Source organism: Stereum hirsutum, assembly GCF_000264905.1.
Source record: "Stereum hirsutum FP-91666 SS1 unplaced genomic scaffold STEHIscaffold_10, whole genome shotgun sequence".
NCBI classification, from domain to species: domain Eukaryota; kingdom Fungi; phylum Basidiomycota; class Agaricomycetes; order Russulales; family Stereaceae; genus Stereum; species Stereum hirsutum.
In genome coordinates, this window is record NW_006763140.1 from 1019565 (window position 1) to 1036801 (window position 17237).

Genomic DNA, 17237 nt, shown 5'->3' on the forward strand with positions numbered 1-17237 from the left:
ACACTCGTCATAATTGAGGTCGTACCCGGGTATGCCTGTCACAGATTCATATCCTGCCGGGGGCTATATGCCTGCAAAGTCAGACCAATGAGAGTAATATGATAAAATATCCCTTACCTGCTCCAACTTCTGTCTATTCTCAGTAAGGATTTTACTTCGCCCTAGGACAACAGCACTCAGAAGCATAACGTCGTATGGCGAATCTTTCGAAGCTTTGAGATTGACGCTGTAACAGTCTGCCTACAACGACAAATTGGCCATGATCGTCAGTGCCCATATTTTACACGGTATTCTATGGATATGACAACCAATAGCGAAGACTTCTTACCTTTGATGAGGTAGCCGACGTATAGATCCCTCTCCCAAACCGTCCCCACCCAGTTCTTCTCCCGAATTTTTGGAGATCAAAATTCGTCTGACGTGAAAGGCGAGCACATCGCCGTTTAGCGACAGCACAAAGGAAGTAACATAGGCAATCAAGTCACTTACCTCGATGATACGACACAGTGAACACTTAGAGTCACGACATAATATTTTAGTCGAACTTACGCTGTCTCCAAGACGGCAGGTCCGAGTGGTCCCGTGCCATCGTCGCTGAGCATTTCCATCTGCGTATCCAGAGCTCTGAATGACTTTCTGCCTTTGTGTCTCATAAATCGTCTCATAGCATGGAAAGGAGGATCTTGATATTCGACGTACTTGTATTCCATGTACTTGTACACATATTCTTTTTGGCCGTAAATCTTCCATATCTGTGCAGCGGAGCATGGTTCGGATGATGAGGATATAGACATGATAGCCTAATTAAATTTTACCCTTGCAACCAGAGGTACTTCTGAATGAAGCCAACCTCTCTCAAATTGCTTCGATACTGGTTCACCCAAGGTTCTGGTCAGCGTGGTATTCATTTACGTTACGAGAGCGGTGCAGCTGATCGGACTGCTCACCATTGCGAAAGACCTCATGTCCTTCAGGGATCTCGAGGAGAGTAGGTGCTGCTCAATATCGTGCAGGAAATGATCAACGATCTATTCGGAGGTCTACCTCACTGAGTAGCAATGCGCACGGACCTGGACCAAAGACCTTGGGTGCACAGTCTCCACAAAGGACGTGATATGAAGATGGCAAAGGAATGCGGTGGCACCTGTTATAATATAAGCATGCAAAAAACGGAGTTCAGTACGCAAGGGAAACTGGCGTACTCCAAACAGCATTGCAAAGGATGATCTTGCTGATAATGCACTATCAGTCCATTGACAGATGTGTATCGCCCCTTACAATCTTCGAACATACACACTCGATGCGCGCTTTGCATGTGACTAGCCAAGGTAATCTCGTCCAACCATCGGGCAGTGGGTATTACATCTGCACCTGGATCGCAGAGACGACAGATGGGGTGGTCGATATGGACGTGCTTGTGCAGTTGCTTGTACGACTTGCGAGTTTGTTGGCAGGACGGTACAGGGCAAAGGAGATTCCCACGATGACCTCGAGGGATTTGTTCTACACAGACGTGAAAGCACTCAGCGTGCTCGACATCGGACGAGGAGGGAGGGGTGATGTCGATCAAACCAATCGCGTAACGGATATTGTTCATCGCTGAGAGGATGACTTTGGCCAATGTCCTCTGCAAATATGGGCGTAGTCAGTAGCACCAGAGGTAGAGAGTGGGGAGCCGGCAAAGTTGTCGTTGTCAGGTCGCGAAGGTGACTTCTAAACGCTTTCCCACTTGGGGGAGAAGAACTCTTGGAAGAGTTCGGGCCCAAACGGCTGCGGAATGCGAACAGGGACACAACAGGCCACTCTGCTGGTCCATCTACTTGTTTCTTGGTGGCGGTGGCAATGTTGACACAGGACTTATGCAGTCGGTCATGAAAAGGAGCGTTCGAAAGCGACTTCACACACCGTAATATTAATGTCATCAACAACTCTATATCACTTCCAGGTTCTACATCAAAGCAGACCGTCGAATGCTGTAGCCTACAGATGATAGTCCGTAACCCCAGGCGCCCTCATATTCCAGATCCTATCGATTTTCATGTCCTCCCTACCATCATCTTTCAAATTATATGCAGGCTCGTCGCCCTCCTTCTCCGGATTCCTGAACACTATGTTCCGAGTCTACACGAGGAAAAAAGAAATCATCAGCCTATCGTTCACCCACGAGTCTATACGGCACACTACTTCCGGGGACAAGACCGTGAAGTAAAGAGAATAGACAAAACACTGACCATCCCCAAACTCATGTGAATACCCGCCGGTAAATCCGGATACTCGTCCAAAGTCACCCCTTCACCCCCCTCAGCGAGCTTCGCGATGTTACTCGCCACAATCTCGGCTTGCTTTGATGCTGGTCTCGCGGCCTTATGATGCGTCGTGTGTGCGACGTCACCGAGAGCGAAGACGTTAGGGAAGGCCGGATCTGTGAGTTGGAGCGTGCGTTTGACGGAGATGAAGCCGGGTGGGGACGTTGTGATAGATTGAGGGGAGAGGGAGGCGAGGATGGCGGAGTTGGGAGTTTGGCCGGTTGCGATGACCTGTGGAACATTCAAAATTATTGTGAGTTTCGAGGATCTGTTAGAAAGGGATGGTGGAAGGCGTACGACAAAGTCAGCTGGAACTTTCTTGCCCGAGGTGAGCTCGACGTCAAAGCGCGAGCTGCTATCGGACGGGAAGCCCTCGGCAGGGATTTTGACGCGGTCGTTCGTGATGACTTCGATGCCGAGTTCGTTACAGCGCTCTAGAATGAGTTCATGGAACTTCGGGTGATACTTGTTCATCAGGTGCGGTCGGGAATGGATGAGAGTGACAGATTTAGTGGGGTAATATTCCTTGGTATCCGTCGCCATTTCTTTACGAGCGAGATATTGATGTCAGTGACGAGATGATACGACCGGAATGCCGGGGGAAGACGTGCAAATAAACGAGACTTACGAATGCCGACCGCACCACCGCCGATAATGACAATCCTCTCCGCCTTCTTCATTGCCGCCTGATGATCCTGGAAATACTTGATCCCATCCACCTTCCCTTCCGTATGCAGCGTTCCAGGAGGCGTCAACTTCGTCCCTGTCGCCAACACCAGATACTCGTACTCTATCTCCTCTTTTTCGCCTTTTCCTGTCTCCACGACCACGCGGTCCTTGAGCAACTCAACGGCCTTGCCTTGGACGATGCTGGTGGAATCCGGCGGAGTGGAGTCCGAGAAAGCATTGCTATAAGGGATGAAGGCTTTGTGTTCGTAGCCTGGGACGACGGCGAAACGAGGGAAGGCGAAGAGATGTTGGAAGTGGGTGTTCTTTTCGACCATGATTGTCCGGTGTGTGGCGTGCATCTTATTCGCGATGAGTTCGGTTACCTTCGCGCCTGTAAGTCCGCCAAACAGAATCATGCATCAGCACAAAGTAGAGCGAATTGTCAATAGCCCTGACGATGACGATAGCGAGTTACGCACCAACATAGGAGCCACCAATAACGACAATGTTCTTCTTGTTCTGTGCCATCTGCCTGCCGCTGGGTGTACTGAAGAAAGACCTAGCAATGTACGCGAAAGAGTTGCTTCCCAGTAATCTCGAGTTGGTCAACTTATATCTCGTCTGAGATGTCAAGTTCGACGTCAAAAACATGCCACACTGAAACAACCACAAGGAACAGGGGGAAATTGCTGCGGGCCTATCGGACGCACCTCGTTCCGTTTATAAGCTTGAATGGTCAGTGTACGGAGCTCAGGTTCGAGTGACTTCTGATGGGTTGGGGCCGGAGAATTGAAGTGAAGACAGGTCTACGTGTGCGCGGCATCGTGTCTTATAGCAGTTTCGGCAGGGCTTTTGCGAGTGGTCGCTGGCGACGGTAACGTTGAGCATCATTGACTCGTTGAGCAGGACGCGTACCGCGTTCGGCGCAAGCCGCATGTTGGTCTGATCGGGTCAGCCGAAAAGTAATCAGATAACCACATGGGATCTCATTGGCCAACCGGCGTTTTTGCATGTCATCAGCACTTTCAAATACCATTCAAAGAGTACCCCTCCGGTGCCACACAGACAACTTCACCGTCCTGCTCACAAGAGCAAATGTATTTTTACCCTTGAATGTCGAGTCAGTGTCAGGAGATATGGGAAGCCAAAGATCAAGGCTGCTGCGCTTCGTCACTTGGAAGATTGAGCACATCGTTAGTGTAAGTATCCGATTACGCCACAGCACGCCGTTGACTTCAGAAATAGCAACACATCCATCAAAGCCGAGCCATATTATTCTCGACTTCAAAAAAGCACAGTATAGAGTTGACGCTCACAGTATAGCTTGTCAGGATATGAAAACTGATCACTGAAACCAGATTGCTACGTACAATAGAACCAACGCAGTCGGTGTCGTGGTTCCAAAGGACACCTGGACCAAGAAAGCAGGAGTAAAATAACTCACCCCTCCGAAATCCCTTAGCCAGCGAACTTCGTCAGGATCATCGCACCATCTCCGTTCAACTCCGCCTCTTTCTTGCCCCACCAGCACGGGCCACATGTGTTCCAATGTGTGACTATTCGCCGGATTACTGTCACGACCGGGCGATACGGGTGTAAGGCTACCCCACGGCTCAAGACGAAACGAAGAGGGAGAGGATCGAAAAAGGGGAAGAGAAATAATGAGTATATTGAAAGGCCCAGGAATAGACGATCCAGAAAACTGGAGAAATACATGATGGGACAGCCCAGTATTTATACAGTTCCAATACCACTAGTTTAGTAAGTAGAACGAAATGTAAAGTCGAATATTGGAAGGGTAGGTCAAAGGAGAAGACAAATGAAATGTACACTAAGGATGAGCACTTCAAGAAACACTGAGAGACGCGTGTATCGTACTCGTAGCATGCAAAGAGAGGTAGCCAAAACGAATCGAGAAAACGAGACACAAGGAACGAGCTAATGGACAGGAAGAATAGATGTAGAGGACAATGGGTACAGAGACACGAACTTAAACAATTATCCTTGACCTCTCAGGCACAGATAAAACCGAGACACAACGTCGACGACCACTTCAAGCCAATAGCTAACCCTCCATAACGAATCGTCGGTGTTTGAGCGACTACCGATCGTGCAACACGAGCTGGAGTCTTATCTGATGGCCCTGGCTTGAGTTGGGTGGAGAACGTCTTGTCGTAAATTGAGGAGTGGTTCAATCGCTGAGATTTTTGGATAGATAGAAAGCCAGCGATTGATAGTACAGCCTAGGATTTTATTTGGAGTCGAACGTCCCAGTGTAGCGACTTGTAGCTTCGCCCGAAGGTGTGTGGAAATGTCGCGCGTCGGAGTTCGAACTGTTCTACAGGAACCGGTAGCTCGGTGCCGGCTTCCGTAGTGCAATCGGATGGCTTGCGTGGCTCAGATAAAATCGTAGAAACTCTCCGAAAATTACAATGGTCTCCTTGGCATGTATTGGTCCATGCGGGTACTCATTCCCTCGTGTGTTGATAGGGGAAATGTCACAGGAGACATTTCGCGCGGTCTGAGACTTAAGAATTTGGACGCGACGCGCGAGGGCGGGAGTTGCCGGGTAGATCTCACGGACGCTCTGTGCGGGTTCGACGGGATTGAGAGGACGAAATAAAATAGGATAAATGCCGGGGAAAATGTGAGCGTGTCATGGGACCCACGTGAAGGTTTGTAGGTGGTGGCGAGAGTAATATGGTAGAGATAATAGAGGGAAAATGAATTAAATATGGGAAAAAAGGCGTGTCATAGACAGCGGTCATGACAATTACCTTATAGTAAGCGATATTTGCGACGTGACCAATGACCAGTACTTAAATGTGCAGAAGCTTGAGTTCGGGTACCTGCAGGGAAAGCTTGATGAAGATGGATCAAGGAAAAGGGAAGGCTCTTCGAGGGCAGAGAAAGCTTAAGATGAGGATGCGCGTTTCGCTCTGTTTCGCATGGTCGCGGAGTCTGAACCCACAACTCGGCGCGCTGAGCGCAATTTATGCAGCCGACTTTCGTTCTCTTTTGGTTCTCTTTCTTGTCCGGCGTCCACGTGTTATGGGGTGTCCTCAATGCTTACACCCCGCCATCAATGTCTGCCGCTCTGTGTATCATTTGACTCATGCCGGGACGCAAATCAGCATTTATATACAAAGCTCAACGCTCATATTGCCAGGTCTGGCGGCCAGTTCCACGCCCAAGCTTCCTTTCTCGCTGGCGCTCGATGAGTTTCGGAAGAAGACTTGTCTGTGATCATCGTTGGAGCGAAGTCGAACCGAAGAGATAATGTAGATCCCGCACCTTTCCTGAGCTCTCAGCGCGTCAGTACACTCACCGCTTAGGCCTCTTGCAGTTGAAATCTCAGCGCTTTCCCATGGCACTAGTACTCAAGTATCTCATGACCCATTGAAGCACTATTCATTCAGTGAACGACCGACTGATTAGGCTTAAGGATCACGCTGAAGCTTTCCGCAGAACCTCATGTCGGCTTGCTCAAGGCATTGTCGCTGACGTTCGGCGTATCCTTGTAGACGCCTCCGCTCTTCATCGGCTGAGTTCGACTCGACCTCCACTTTGCTGCTTTACAGGCTCAATTTGTACATCACAAGTGACGTTTCATGTTCTTCTATACGTTCACATCCGAACCGATGTGGTGGCTAGCGACGGAGATGGGTTATTTCTTGCTATGAGTTGGTCAACGGGTGGGAGTAAAGGTGAGTCCTAATTTACCAGAACTCTCATTGTGCTCGTGGACGTCCGCTGAATTGACCATATTGGGCAGGCTTCTCCAGAAGCACCGCGGGAATTGCGTCGTGACTACTTTGTTCTTACTTACTCACTCCGACAGAACGATTACACATCCCTAATAGACCTCTATAAAAGACCTGGAGAGGTCACTTGTATCCCTCAACATCACTCATCCAGCTGAACTGATAACCACAATGACTTCCGAGCCCAAGCTCTTTGACTTGAATACCCTGACTTCACCTCCTACCACTGCGCATGGTCACAACAGCTCCACGTTCCATCCTCCGCCCATCGTAGGGACGTTATGCGTCCCCGAGCTCTTCGAGTATCATGCACAACACAGTCCGGAGCACCCATTGTTTGTGTACGCAGATAGTACCGCTCGATCTCTCGACGGTAACGACGGTCATACCGGTGATTCGGACGCCCAATTAAGGACCATCAAGTACCCCGAGGCTTGGCGTATGATTCTCAGAGCTGCCAGGATCGTCAAAGGCCACTACGCACGGTTCGAGGACAAGTATGCGCTGCAGGATCGAAGTCTTGGAGTCTACGGCATGCCACAAGATGTTCCGCCTGCTATCGGAATACTAGCAAACGCAGGTCAGGCTTCGATTCCATTTCGTCTTGTTGTACGAAAGACACTCACACTGTTTTGCCATGTAATTGTCAGACTCGATCAGTTTCTTCTGCACCATCGTTGGCACCATGCGCCTCGGACTCACCCCCTTCCCGCTCTCGGTCCGAAACTCACCTGTCGCCGTAGCGCACCTGATCAAGAAGACGCAACTCCTTCAGGTTTTTGTTTCTCCGGACCCGGCCATGCAGAGGCTCGTGGCAGAGGCTAGGGATATTTTAAAGAGGGATGGTCTCGACATTGAGGTCATGGATATGATCCGGTTCGAAGACTTGCAGGATAAGCTTGAAGGTACTGGGGTCGATGATGTGGCGAGGCTGACGGAGGAGCTGAAGCTCCAGAAGGTCAATATGAACGATACAGCGGTTATAATACATTCTTCTGGTATACGGATACTATTTATATCGTCGCCGTCAAGCCGTACTTACCAATCCATCTTGTAGGGACGACATCGTTTCCCAAGGCCGTCTACCTCTCCCATAGGGTGATAGCGCAGTCATGGTGCAAGGACCCATGTGGGTATAGGTTTCTGTGCATCACTTGAAAGTATCGATCATGCTCACGAGTTTTTCTTTTCTGTTTCCAGTGTACTGGCAGCGCGATATGTGCGGTACCATAATGACTCTGCAAGCATGCCCTCTTTACCGTGCGTCTTTCTTTTCTCTTGCGCCATGACCTACCCGCTACCGAATGTGTTATACGTGGCTTACCGTGCTATGAATTTCTGAATTTCTTGGACAGACGGCATGGGAATGGTCAGCATCTTTTGGACTGTAAGTCTCAACGATTGTTACATCGCCACTTTTGAACCGGCAGTCCCACTAACACTTCGATCGATAGTGCGTGTCTGGCTTGATCATGGCCGTCTTCAAGCCTGCGTCTCCACCGACCATCGCCACTCCGGAAGCGTTCATGGCGGATATTATCCGAACGAAAAGCGAGGTCGTGTTTTCCGTGCCTTCATTCATCGAGGTACGGCATGGTCTTCCACTAGTAAATACCTGAGCTGATCTGATTTTCTCTCTACAACAGGCTTGGGCGCAAGACCTTTCAAATTTCAAGGCCATGAAGTCAGTGCACACGATCGTGAGCACCCTACTTTTCCTCTCAAAGATTTGTGTGCTCAAGTTGTGGAATTAGACCTATGGGGGAGCTCCCATGGAGAAATCCGTCGGTGACGAGATCGTCAAGCTTGGGCTTGACCTGTACTCTATCTTCGGATTGTACGTTCCTCCCCGTCTTCTCTTGTTACTCATATTGAACATGAACTCTGGACCCCATACTTCCGATGCTCTCATGGTGCAGGACGGAAGCGGGTTTCGTCAACATATGTTTTCCGTCAGAGCATTCCAACCTCGATACCTGGGAATGGTTCGAATTCTCGTCGCGCGTACAGATAGAGCTTTTGCCGCAGGAAGAAGACCAAGAGGGCGCCGGCGACTTGTTCGAGCTTTGTTTCATTGTTCGTCCCCTTTCTGTGTCGTGTTTGCCCTCACCCGTGGTAAATAGCTGATATCCATTCATTCGTGAATGACAGGACACCCCTGGTAGCGGATTGGCTGTGACGAATGCTTCGTCGGGTAACGGGAGACCTATGTACAGGACCTTTGATATTGTACAGCGGCACCCGACTTACCCACAGAAGTGGAGGATCTATGGTCGGGCGGATGATCAGATAATGCTGTCCACTGGCGAGAAGGTATGTTCTATCCATTGGTTCTGCACCTCTCATTGATGATGGATGTCCGTTTATTCTGACTTGATGCTTCTGTTCAACTTCACAGACTAATCCCGGACCACTCGGTAGGTGCTCGTATCATGGACATACGATCCCAGACTCACTATGGAACAATCGGTTCCTCTTACTTAGAGTCGATCCTAGTACGGGATCCTCACGTAGCAGCAGCTATCATGTTTGGCAGAGGACAGATCCAGAACGGCGTCTTGGTACATCCAAAGCCAGAACACGTCTTCGATCCGACAGACGAGAAGAAGCTTATAGAATTCCGGAACCTGATTTGGTGAGTCCACATTCATTAGCACATGCCGCATATCATTCTTAAAGATGGCTCACATCACGAAATGCAGGCCTACTGTCGAGAAGATGAACGAGTTCGCACCGGCGCATTCCAAACTATTCAAGGAGGTCAGCACTCCCTTTTCCAAGGTTGTGAGCGTAATGCGTACTTACTCGGAGTCTGTAGATGATCATTGTCTCTACGCCATCGAAGCCATTTGAGTATAATTCCAAGGGCAACCCTAGGCGCCACTTCCTGATCAACGAGTACGAACCAGAAATACAGGCTTTATACGCCACAGTCAAGGAATTATCCCAGCCGGACATCGCTGCACCTGAGGAGTGGGACGAAGAATCCGTATTATTATTCGTGAGCCGCGTAGTGACCAAGGTGATGGAGATTGAGATAGCGGATAGTGCGGATTTATTCCTAGAGGGATGTGACAGGTGCGGCGCTTTCTTCGTGAACAATTCCATGCTCTAACTAGCTCGATGCCGATAGTCTGAAAGCAACGTATATTCGCAACGCTATCATGCACGCCGTTCGACAGCCTCTGGCACAAGCTGGCTCTCGCGCTCGACTTCCAAACAACTTTGTCTATACCAACCCGACCATCTCCGCCCTCTCCTCCTTCATCGTGGCTCTCTTTGGTACTGACAGCGAGCAGGACTCGGGTCAGAAAAGCGAACGCGAAGCAAAGGGTATGCTCGCCATGGTCGAGAAGTATAGTGCTGAGTTTCCCGTGCACAAACCTCATGGCGCACCAGCCGCGAAGACGGTCGACGAAATCGTGCTAGTCTCGGGGACCTCTGGACGACTTGGTGCTCATCTTTTGGCACAGTTACTTACGAGGCCTTCGGTAGTAAGGGTGTATGCTGTGAACCGCCCGTCTCGGGAGGGTGCCTTGCAGAGGCAGAGGAGCGTCTTCGAGAATTGGGAGTTGGATACGAAGTTGCTTGAGTGCGGAAAAATGGTACTACTCGAGGCTGATTTTAGTAAGCCTGATTTCGGTGTTGGGAAAGATATGTATTGCGAGGTCTGTCTTCACTTGATGTCTCACGTCCTCTCGCACTGACATTTGAATACAAATCAGATCCGCGATTCTGTTACAAGCATCATCCATAATGGTTAGCTTTGAACTTTATCACTGCACGTCTGTACTTTCTGACTTGATTATGGGATATGTGCAGCCTGGCGCGTCGACTTCAACGTGGCCTTGTCTGGATTCGAGCCTCTCATAAGCGGTGTACGGAACTTGATCGACCTATCTCTCAACTCACCCCGCCCTTCTCCGCCTCCCATCGTATTCACCAGCTCCATCTCTGTTATCATAGGTTCGTCTACAGTTTCACTCGGATCTCAGACACTTTCCTCGTCTCATCTTATACCGTGTAGGTTCTCCAATCGTCCCAGTTCCCGAAATACCTTTCACAGACCCGCAGATAGCCAATTTCTCTGGATATAGTCGGAGTAAATGGGTGGTCGAGACTCTTCTTTTGAAGGCAAAGCAAGAGCGCGCTTTGTGCGTGAACGTGGTCCGCGTTGGACAGATGTCGGGTGATACGAAGATCGGAGGATGGAACGAGAAGGAATGGGTACCCGTCATGTTGCGAGGTTCCCAGACGTTGGGTGATGTCCCCGATCGACCTGAGGTAAGAGCATTCGGCTTCGTTCGTACGGGGGCGGAATATCATGCTGATATGTAATGCGGAAATTGAATCGTAGGACACCATGTCGTGGATCCCCGTCGATACAGCCGCTTCAGCTCTCATCGACTTCATCGGGAGCCCCGAATCCGTCCTACACCTCGTTCATCCATACCCAGTCCCATGGGCCGTCCTTTCTTCAACGGCTTCCGAACTCCTCAAAGTCCCCATCGTGCCCTTCAGCGAGTGGATGTCCACGCTTCGCGATGCCGCCACACAAGACCAGAGTTCAACCGGTGGTGAATCGCAGGCTCAGAAGCTAGTTGAAAATCCAGCACTGAAGATCTTTGACTTTTTCGAGAAAGGGATGGCGGAGATTAGCGAGCTTGCGATCGCGACGGACAAGGCGGTTGAGGCGTCGAGGAGTTTGAAGGAGGCTCGGGTACTGAGGAGGGAGGATGTGGAGAGGTGGGTGGGTTATTGGAGGAAGATCGGGTTTTTGAAGGATTGAGGGAGGTGCACTTGGTAGTGCATTCTTCACTGAGCGGAAGATTCATGTGTTTGAAGCGATTTCAGACTCTCCAGTTTACTTATTCTGCTTGCTCCCATTCGCCGACCTGACTCCAGATGTCAACTTTCAGTGAATCCTTACCGGCGAGAAGTTCGTCCGTTTTTGAGGTAGTGATATATTTTCGTGCGTTCTGCATACTGAGAAAGCCTGAAAAATGAGAAACGAAGAATGAACGAATGTGAGGCCACCCTAATAATTCTCCCCGAACCGGGCGCTCAAGTGCTCAAAGGAGTAAGGACATAACTTCAGGTTCCTTTGATGGCAAACTATCGACAAGCCGTGGCTTAGTCATGCTGTGGTCCCGACTCGCCGCTTGCAAGCCGGGTTGAAGCCGGGCTGCCTACCGTTTTGGACAAGTCCTTGACGATCGCTTACAACGGCCCATTGTGAGCACACCCCAACCAAACCAAGTTGTGGTGACCACTGCTCCTTTCGTTCAGACCAAAATATGTAGGCCCAGTAGAATTTATTCGGTGAGATCGATCATCTTCTGCTTGATAAGATAAGGGCCGTATCTGAACTTCCGTTGCAGTTTGTCGCAGAACCTTATGTCGGCTTGTCCAAGAGACTCACGCTCGGCATATCTTTGTCGAAGATCCCGGTGTTCGTCGGCTCAGGGGTTCGACTCAAACTCTACTTAAACTCGTATTTATATCTCATGTTTCGTGTTCCCCTACGCGCTCAAGCTCGACCCGATGTGGCTGGCACGAGTTCAACTGCCTTCCAACTTTGAGTCGGTCAACGAATGGGTCCCGCAAAGGTGAGCTATAATCCACCGAAGTTCATATTGTGATCATGGTCGTCTGCTGAATCGATGCTACTGGATTGGCCGCGGCAGACTCCCCCAGACAAACCACAGGCAATGACATCGTGATCACTCCGCTCTTTCTTCCCCGCTCCGGCGAAGGAACGATTGCGCATTCCTTATCCCCTTCTCTATAAGAAACCTGGGAGAGTTTCTTATTCTCCTTGGCACCTAGCTGAGTTGATATCCACGATGACTTTCGAGCCCAACTCCTCTAACTCCAACGACTCGACTTCACCTCCTAACCTCCTTTCGAAAGGTCATAATAGCCCTACGTTCTGTCCTCCGCCCACCGACGGGACGTTATGTCTCCCTGAGCTCTTCGAGTTCCATGCACAACACAGCCCGGAGCACCCATTGTTTGTGTACGCAGATAGTACAGCTCGATCTCTCGACGGTAAGGACGATCATACCGGTGATTTGGATGCCCAAATAAGGACCATCAAGTATCCCGAGGCTTGGCGTATGATTCTCAGAGCTGCCAGGATCGTCCAAGGCCACTACGCAAGGTTCGAGGACAAGTATGCGCTGCAGGATCGAAGTCTTGGAGTCTACGGCATGCCACAAGATGTTCCGCCTACTATTGGGATACTAGCGAACGCAGGTCGGGCTTCGTTCTCATCTCGTCTTTCTGTACGAAAGACACTGACACTGTTTCGCCATATGATATCCAGACTCGATCAGTTTCTTCTGCACCATCGTTGGCGCTATGCGCCTCGGCCTCACCCCCTTCCCACTCTCCATCCGTAACTCATCTGTCGCCGTAGCCCATCTCATCAAGAAGACACAACTTCTTCAGGTGTTTGTTTCGCCGGATCCGGCTATGCAGAGGCTCTTTGCCCAAGCGAGTGAGATTCTGAAGAAGGACGGTATTGACGTTGAGAAACTGGATATGATTCAGTTCGAAGACTTGCAGGATAAGCTTGAAGGTACTGGGGCTGATGATGTGGCGAGGCTGACGGAGGAGCTGAAGCTACAGAAGTTAAATACGGATGCTACGGCGGTCATAATCCATTCTTCTGGTATGTAAAGTCATTTATGTCACCAACGTCAAATCGTACTTACCATCTAGTCTGTTAGGCACGACTTCTTTCCCCAAGGCCGTGTACCTCCCGTACGGGGTGATAGCGCAATCATGGTGCAAGGATCCTTGTATGTATAGGTTTCCAACGTTTCCATTTTGTGAATCGCGCTCACGAGTGCTTTATTCCTTTTTTAGATTACTGGCAGCGCAACATGTGTGGTACAGTAATGGCTCTGCACGCATGTCCTCTTTTCCGTGCGTCTGCTTTCTTATTTCTGCGGTATGGGCCACACGCCCATGTAATGCATATCGGCTCAATGAATGTCTTATTTTGCAGACGGCATGGGTATGGTCAGCATCTTCTGGACTGTAAGTCATCTATCTAGTTTTATATTCATTTCTCAACCAAGAGTCTCAATGATACCCTGCCCGACAGTGCGTGTCTGGCATTGTCATGGCAGTCTTCAAGCCTGCTTCGCCACCGACCATCCCCACTCCGGAAACATACATGACGGATATCATCAGAACGAAGAGCGAGGCTGTATTCTGCGTTCCTTCGTTCATTGAGGTATGACACAACCGTTACCAACACGCTTCCAGAAGCCAATACATCGACTGATTATTGTTTTTTTTTCCTACCAAGGCTTGGGCCCAAGATATGTCTAATTTCAGAGCTATGAAGTCAGTGCACACGATCGTGAGCGTCCTTATTTAATACAAAGGTACCTTTGCGGATGGGTGTAACTTTGATACTGCCGAAATTAGACTTTCAGCGGTGCTCCCATGGAAAAATCTGTTGGTGACGAGATTGTCAAGTCTGGGCTTGACTTGTACGCCAACTTTGGATTGTACGTTTCTTCTGCTCCTTCTTTTGTCACGCATCTGGATCTGAACTAGACACTCATCTGGTGTGGTCATCCTGCAGAACGGAAACAGGGTACATCAATATGTGTTTACCGTCGGAACGTTCGAATATCGATACCTGGGAATGGTTCGAATTCTCCCCGCGAGTGGAGATCGAGCTCTTACCGCAGGAAGAAGATCCTGAAGGAGGTGGTGATGTGTTCGAGCTGTGCCTCATCGTTCGTCCCTTTCCTCTGTCATATTTCTCTCCCTTGTCCGCGATAAAGATCTGGTTCTCATCCCTTCGTTGATTACAGAAAAAGGCTACTAGCGGATTGGCCGTGATCAATGCTTCGTCAAGTGATGGGAGACCTATGTACCGGACTTCCGATCTTATACAGCGGCATCCGACGTATCCACAGAAATGGAGGGTTTACGGTAGGGCGGACGATCAGATAATGTTGTCCACTGGCGAGAAGGTATATGCATTTCCCTCCGCTCCTTCATGGCACATAACCGTTCATTCTAACCGACTATTCGTGCTCTTCGCAGACTAATCCCGGACCACTCGGTAAGTGCTCGTCTCACGAAACGTTGGAATCTACGACTTCATATTGATTATGTATTCTTTTATTTCTCCTTTGACTTAGAGTCGATCCTATTTCAAGATCCTCATGTGGCAGCAGCCATCATGTTTGGAAGGGGTCAGATCCAGAACGGTGTTTTGGTGCATCCAGTGCCAGAGTATGAATTTGACCCGACAGACGAGAAGAAACTTATCGAATTCCGTAACCTTATCTGGTAAAGTGAAATCATTGACCTCTGTGGCATACCATACTAACAAGCTGGGCACGTCGCGGAACACAGGCCTACCGTCGAGAAGATGAATAAGTTTGCTCCCGCACATTCCAAATTATTCAAAGAGGTTGGCGCAGCTTCGTGGTCACAAACCTAGCCCGTACTTACTCTCAGTTTGCAGATGATTATCGTATCTATACCCTCGAAGCCCTTCGAGTACAATTCCAAGGGTAACCCCAGACGCCACTTCATAATCAACATGTACGAGCCCGAAATACAAGCTTTATACGCCACAATCAAAGAATCGACTCAGCCGGACATCACTGTTCCCGAAAAATGGGATGGAGTCTCTGTGATGGAGTTCGTGAGGCGAGTAGTGACCAAGGTTATGGAGTTTGAGATATCGGATGATGCGGACTTGTTCCTGGAGGGATGCGATAGGTGCGTTGTTGAATCAATGAAGCATCTCATTTGTTAACTAATACGGTGTTGATAGTTTGAAGGCGACATACATTCGCAACACCATAATGCATGCAACCCGGCAGCCATTGGCCCAAGCAGGCTCGAGCGCCCGACTTCCATACAACTTCGTCTATGCCAATTCGACCATCTCCGCCCTCTCCTCCTTCGTCATGTCTCTCTTTGGTACTAACGTCGGGGAGGATTCCGCCAGCCAAAGCGAGCGCGAAGCAAAGGGAATGGTCTCCATGGTCGAGAAGTACAGCTCTGAGTTACCCATGCATAATCCTGGCGGCGCACCGGCCGCGAAGACAGTCGACGAAATCGTGCTCGTTTCTGGGACCTCTGGACGACTCGGCGCCCATCTTTTGGCACAGTTACTTGCAAGGCCTTCGGTGGCGAAGGTGTATGCCGTGAACCGTCCGTCTCCAGGGGGTGCTCTGGCTAGGCAGAGAAGTATCTTTGAGAACTGGGAGCTGGATACGAAGCTGCTGGAGGGCGGCAAGATGGCATTACTCGAAGGAGATTTCAGCAAGCCTGATTTTGGTGTCGGCCAAGATGTATACGAAGAGGTCTGTTTTCGTTTTGGTTTTCTTGAAATAATCTCACTAATATATGTACAAACATCAGATCCGCGACTCTATCACAAGCATCATCCATAACGGTTGGTCTGAGACTTGTTCACCGCACGCCCATAATTTCTGATACCATTACGGAATACATGTAGCATGGCGTGTCGATTTCAACGTAGCTTTGTCTGGATTCGAGCCCCTCATCTGCGGTGTCCGAAACTTGATCAACCTTTCCCTCAACTGCCCTCGTCCATCGCCGCCTCCCATCGTATTCACCAGCTCCATTTCCACCATCACAGGTCCGTCCATCCCTCCTCTAATTCTTCCTTTCCTCTGAGCCCTGACACTTCCATCTCCTCGCTGGGCCATTGTAGCCTCCCCAATCGTCCCAGTTCCCGAAATACCTTTCACAGACCCGCAAATTGCGAATCTTTCCGGATACAGTCGGAGTAAATGGGTCGCTGAGACTCTTCTCCTTTGGGCGAAGCAAGAGCGTGATTTATGCGTCAATGTGGTTCGCGTCGGACAGATAGCGGGCGATACGAAAGTTGGAGGATGGAACGAGAAGGAATGGGTACCCGTGATGTTGAGAGGTTCCCAGGTGTTAGGTGCGACTCCCGAGAGAACTGAGGTAAGAACATTCGGTTTCATTTTTACGAGGCTGAATGCTGATATGTGATGTCGCAGGACACTATCTCATGGATCCCCGTCGACACAGCCGCCTCAGCTCTTATCGACATCGTTGGCAGCCCCGAATCTGTCCTACACCTCGTTCATCCATACCCAGTCCCATGGGCCGTCGTCTCCTCCACTGCCTCCGAACTCCTCAAAGTCCCCATCGTGCCTTTCAGCGAGTGGATGTCCATGCTCCGAGAAGCCGCCACACAGGACCAGAGCTCGGCCGCTGACGACTCGGACGTGATCGAAAATCCGGCGTTGAAGATCTTCGACTTTTTCGAGAAAGGGATGGCGGAGATTAGTGAGATTGTGATCGCAACGGATAAGGCGGTCGAGGTGTCGAGGAGTTTGAAGGAGGCGAGGGAGTTGGGGAGGGAGGATGTGGAGAGGTGGGTGGGTTATTGGAGGAAGGTCGGGTTACTGAGGGATTAAAGAAATGAGGATGTTACCAGTACGTGAATTCTAGAGCT

General features: G+C 49.9%; 3 protein-coding genes across 3 annotated transcripts; 2 read left to right on the forward strand and 1 right to left on the reverse strand.

Moving 5' to 3' along the window:
- Window positions 1–1980: 1980 nt before the first annotated feature.
- STEHIDRAFT_148213 (FAD/NAD-P-binding domain-containing protein) lies at window positions 1981–3598 on the reverse strand (the record flags this gene model as incomplete). Its single annotated transcript, XM_007306030.1, has 5 exons — window positions 3455–3598; window positions 2935–3366; window positions 2604–2851; window positions 2232–2537; window positions 1981–2121 (listed from the first exon to the last, which is right to left on the reverse strand). The coding sequence occupies exons 1-5, from the start codon at window positions 3501–3503 to the stop codon at window positions 1981–1983; spliced, it is 1176 nt and encodes a 391-aa protein (XP_007306092.1). The 5' UTR covers window positions 3504–3598.
- Window positions 3599–6910: 3312 nt separating this feature from the next.
- Window positions 6911–11528, forward strand: STEHIDRAFT_169810 (acetyl-CoA synthetase-like protein; the record flags this gene model as incomplete). The annotated part of the gene is made up of 19 exons (XM_007306031.1): window positions 6911–7319; window positions 7390–7737; window positions 7797–7868; window positions 7940–7999; window positions 8095–8126; window positions 8194–8325; window positions 8386–8439; window positions 8494–8576; window positions 8659–8815; window positions 8891–9052; window positions 9138–9156; window positions 9224–9374; window positions 9442–9499; window positions 9558–9817; window positions 9873–10407; window positions 10465–10498; window positions 10562–10705; window positions 10767–11023; window positions 11097–11528. 19 exons carry the CDS (start codon window positions 6911–6913, stop codon window positions 11526–11528), a joined length of 3399 nt encoding a protein of 1132 aa, XP_007306093.1.
- A 1057-nt stretch (window positions 11529–12585) lies between these two features.
- On the forward strand, window positions 12586–17199 carry STEHIDRAFT_132458 (acetyl-CoA synthetase-like protein; the record flags this gene model as incomplete). The annotated part of the gene is made up of 19 exons (XM_007306032.1): window positions 12586–12997; window positions 13068–13415; window positions 13474–13545; window positions 13613–13672; window positions 13755–13786; window positions 13854–13985; window positions 14061–14114; window positions 14183–14265; window positions 14343–14499; window positions 14578–14739; window positions 14813–14831; window positions 14911–15061; window positions 15128–15185; window positions 15240–15499; window positions 15555–16089; window positions 16148–16181; window positions 16245–16388; window positions 16464–16720; window positions 16777–17199. The coding sequence occupies 19 exons, from the start codon at window positions 12586–12588 to the stop codon at window positions 17197–17199; spliced, it is 3393 nt and encodes a 1130-aa protein (XP_007306094.1).
- Between the last annotated feature and the right edge of the window lie 38 nt (window positions 17200–17237).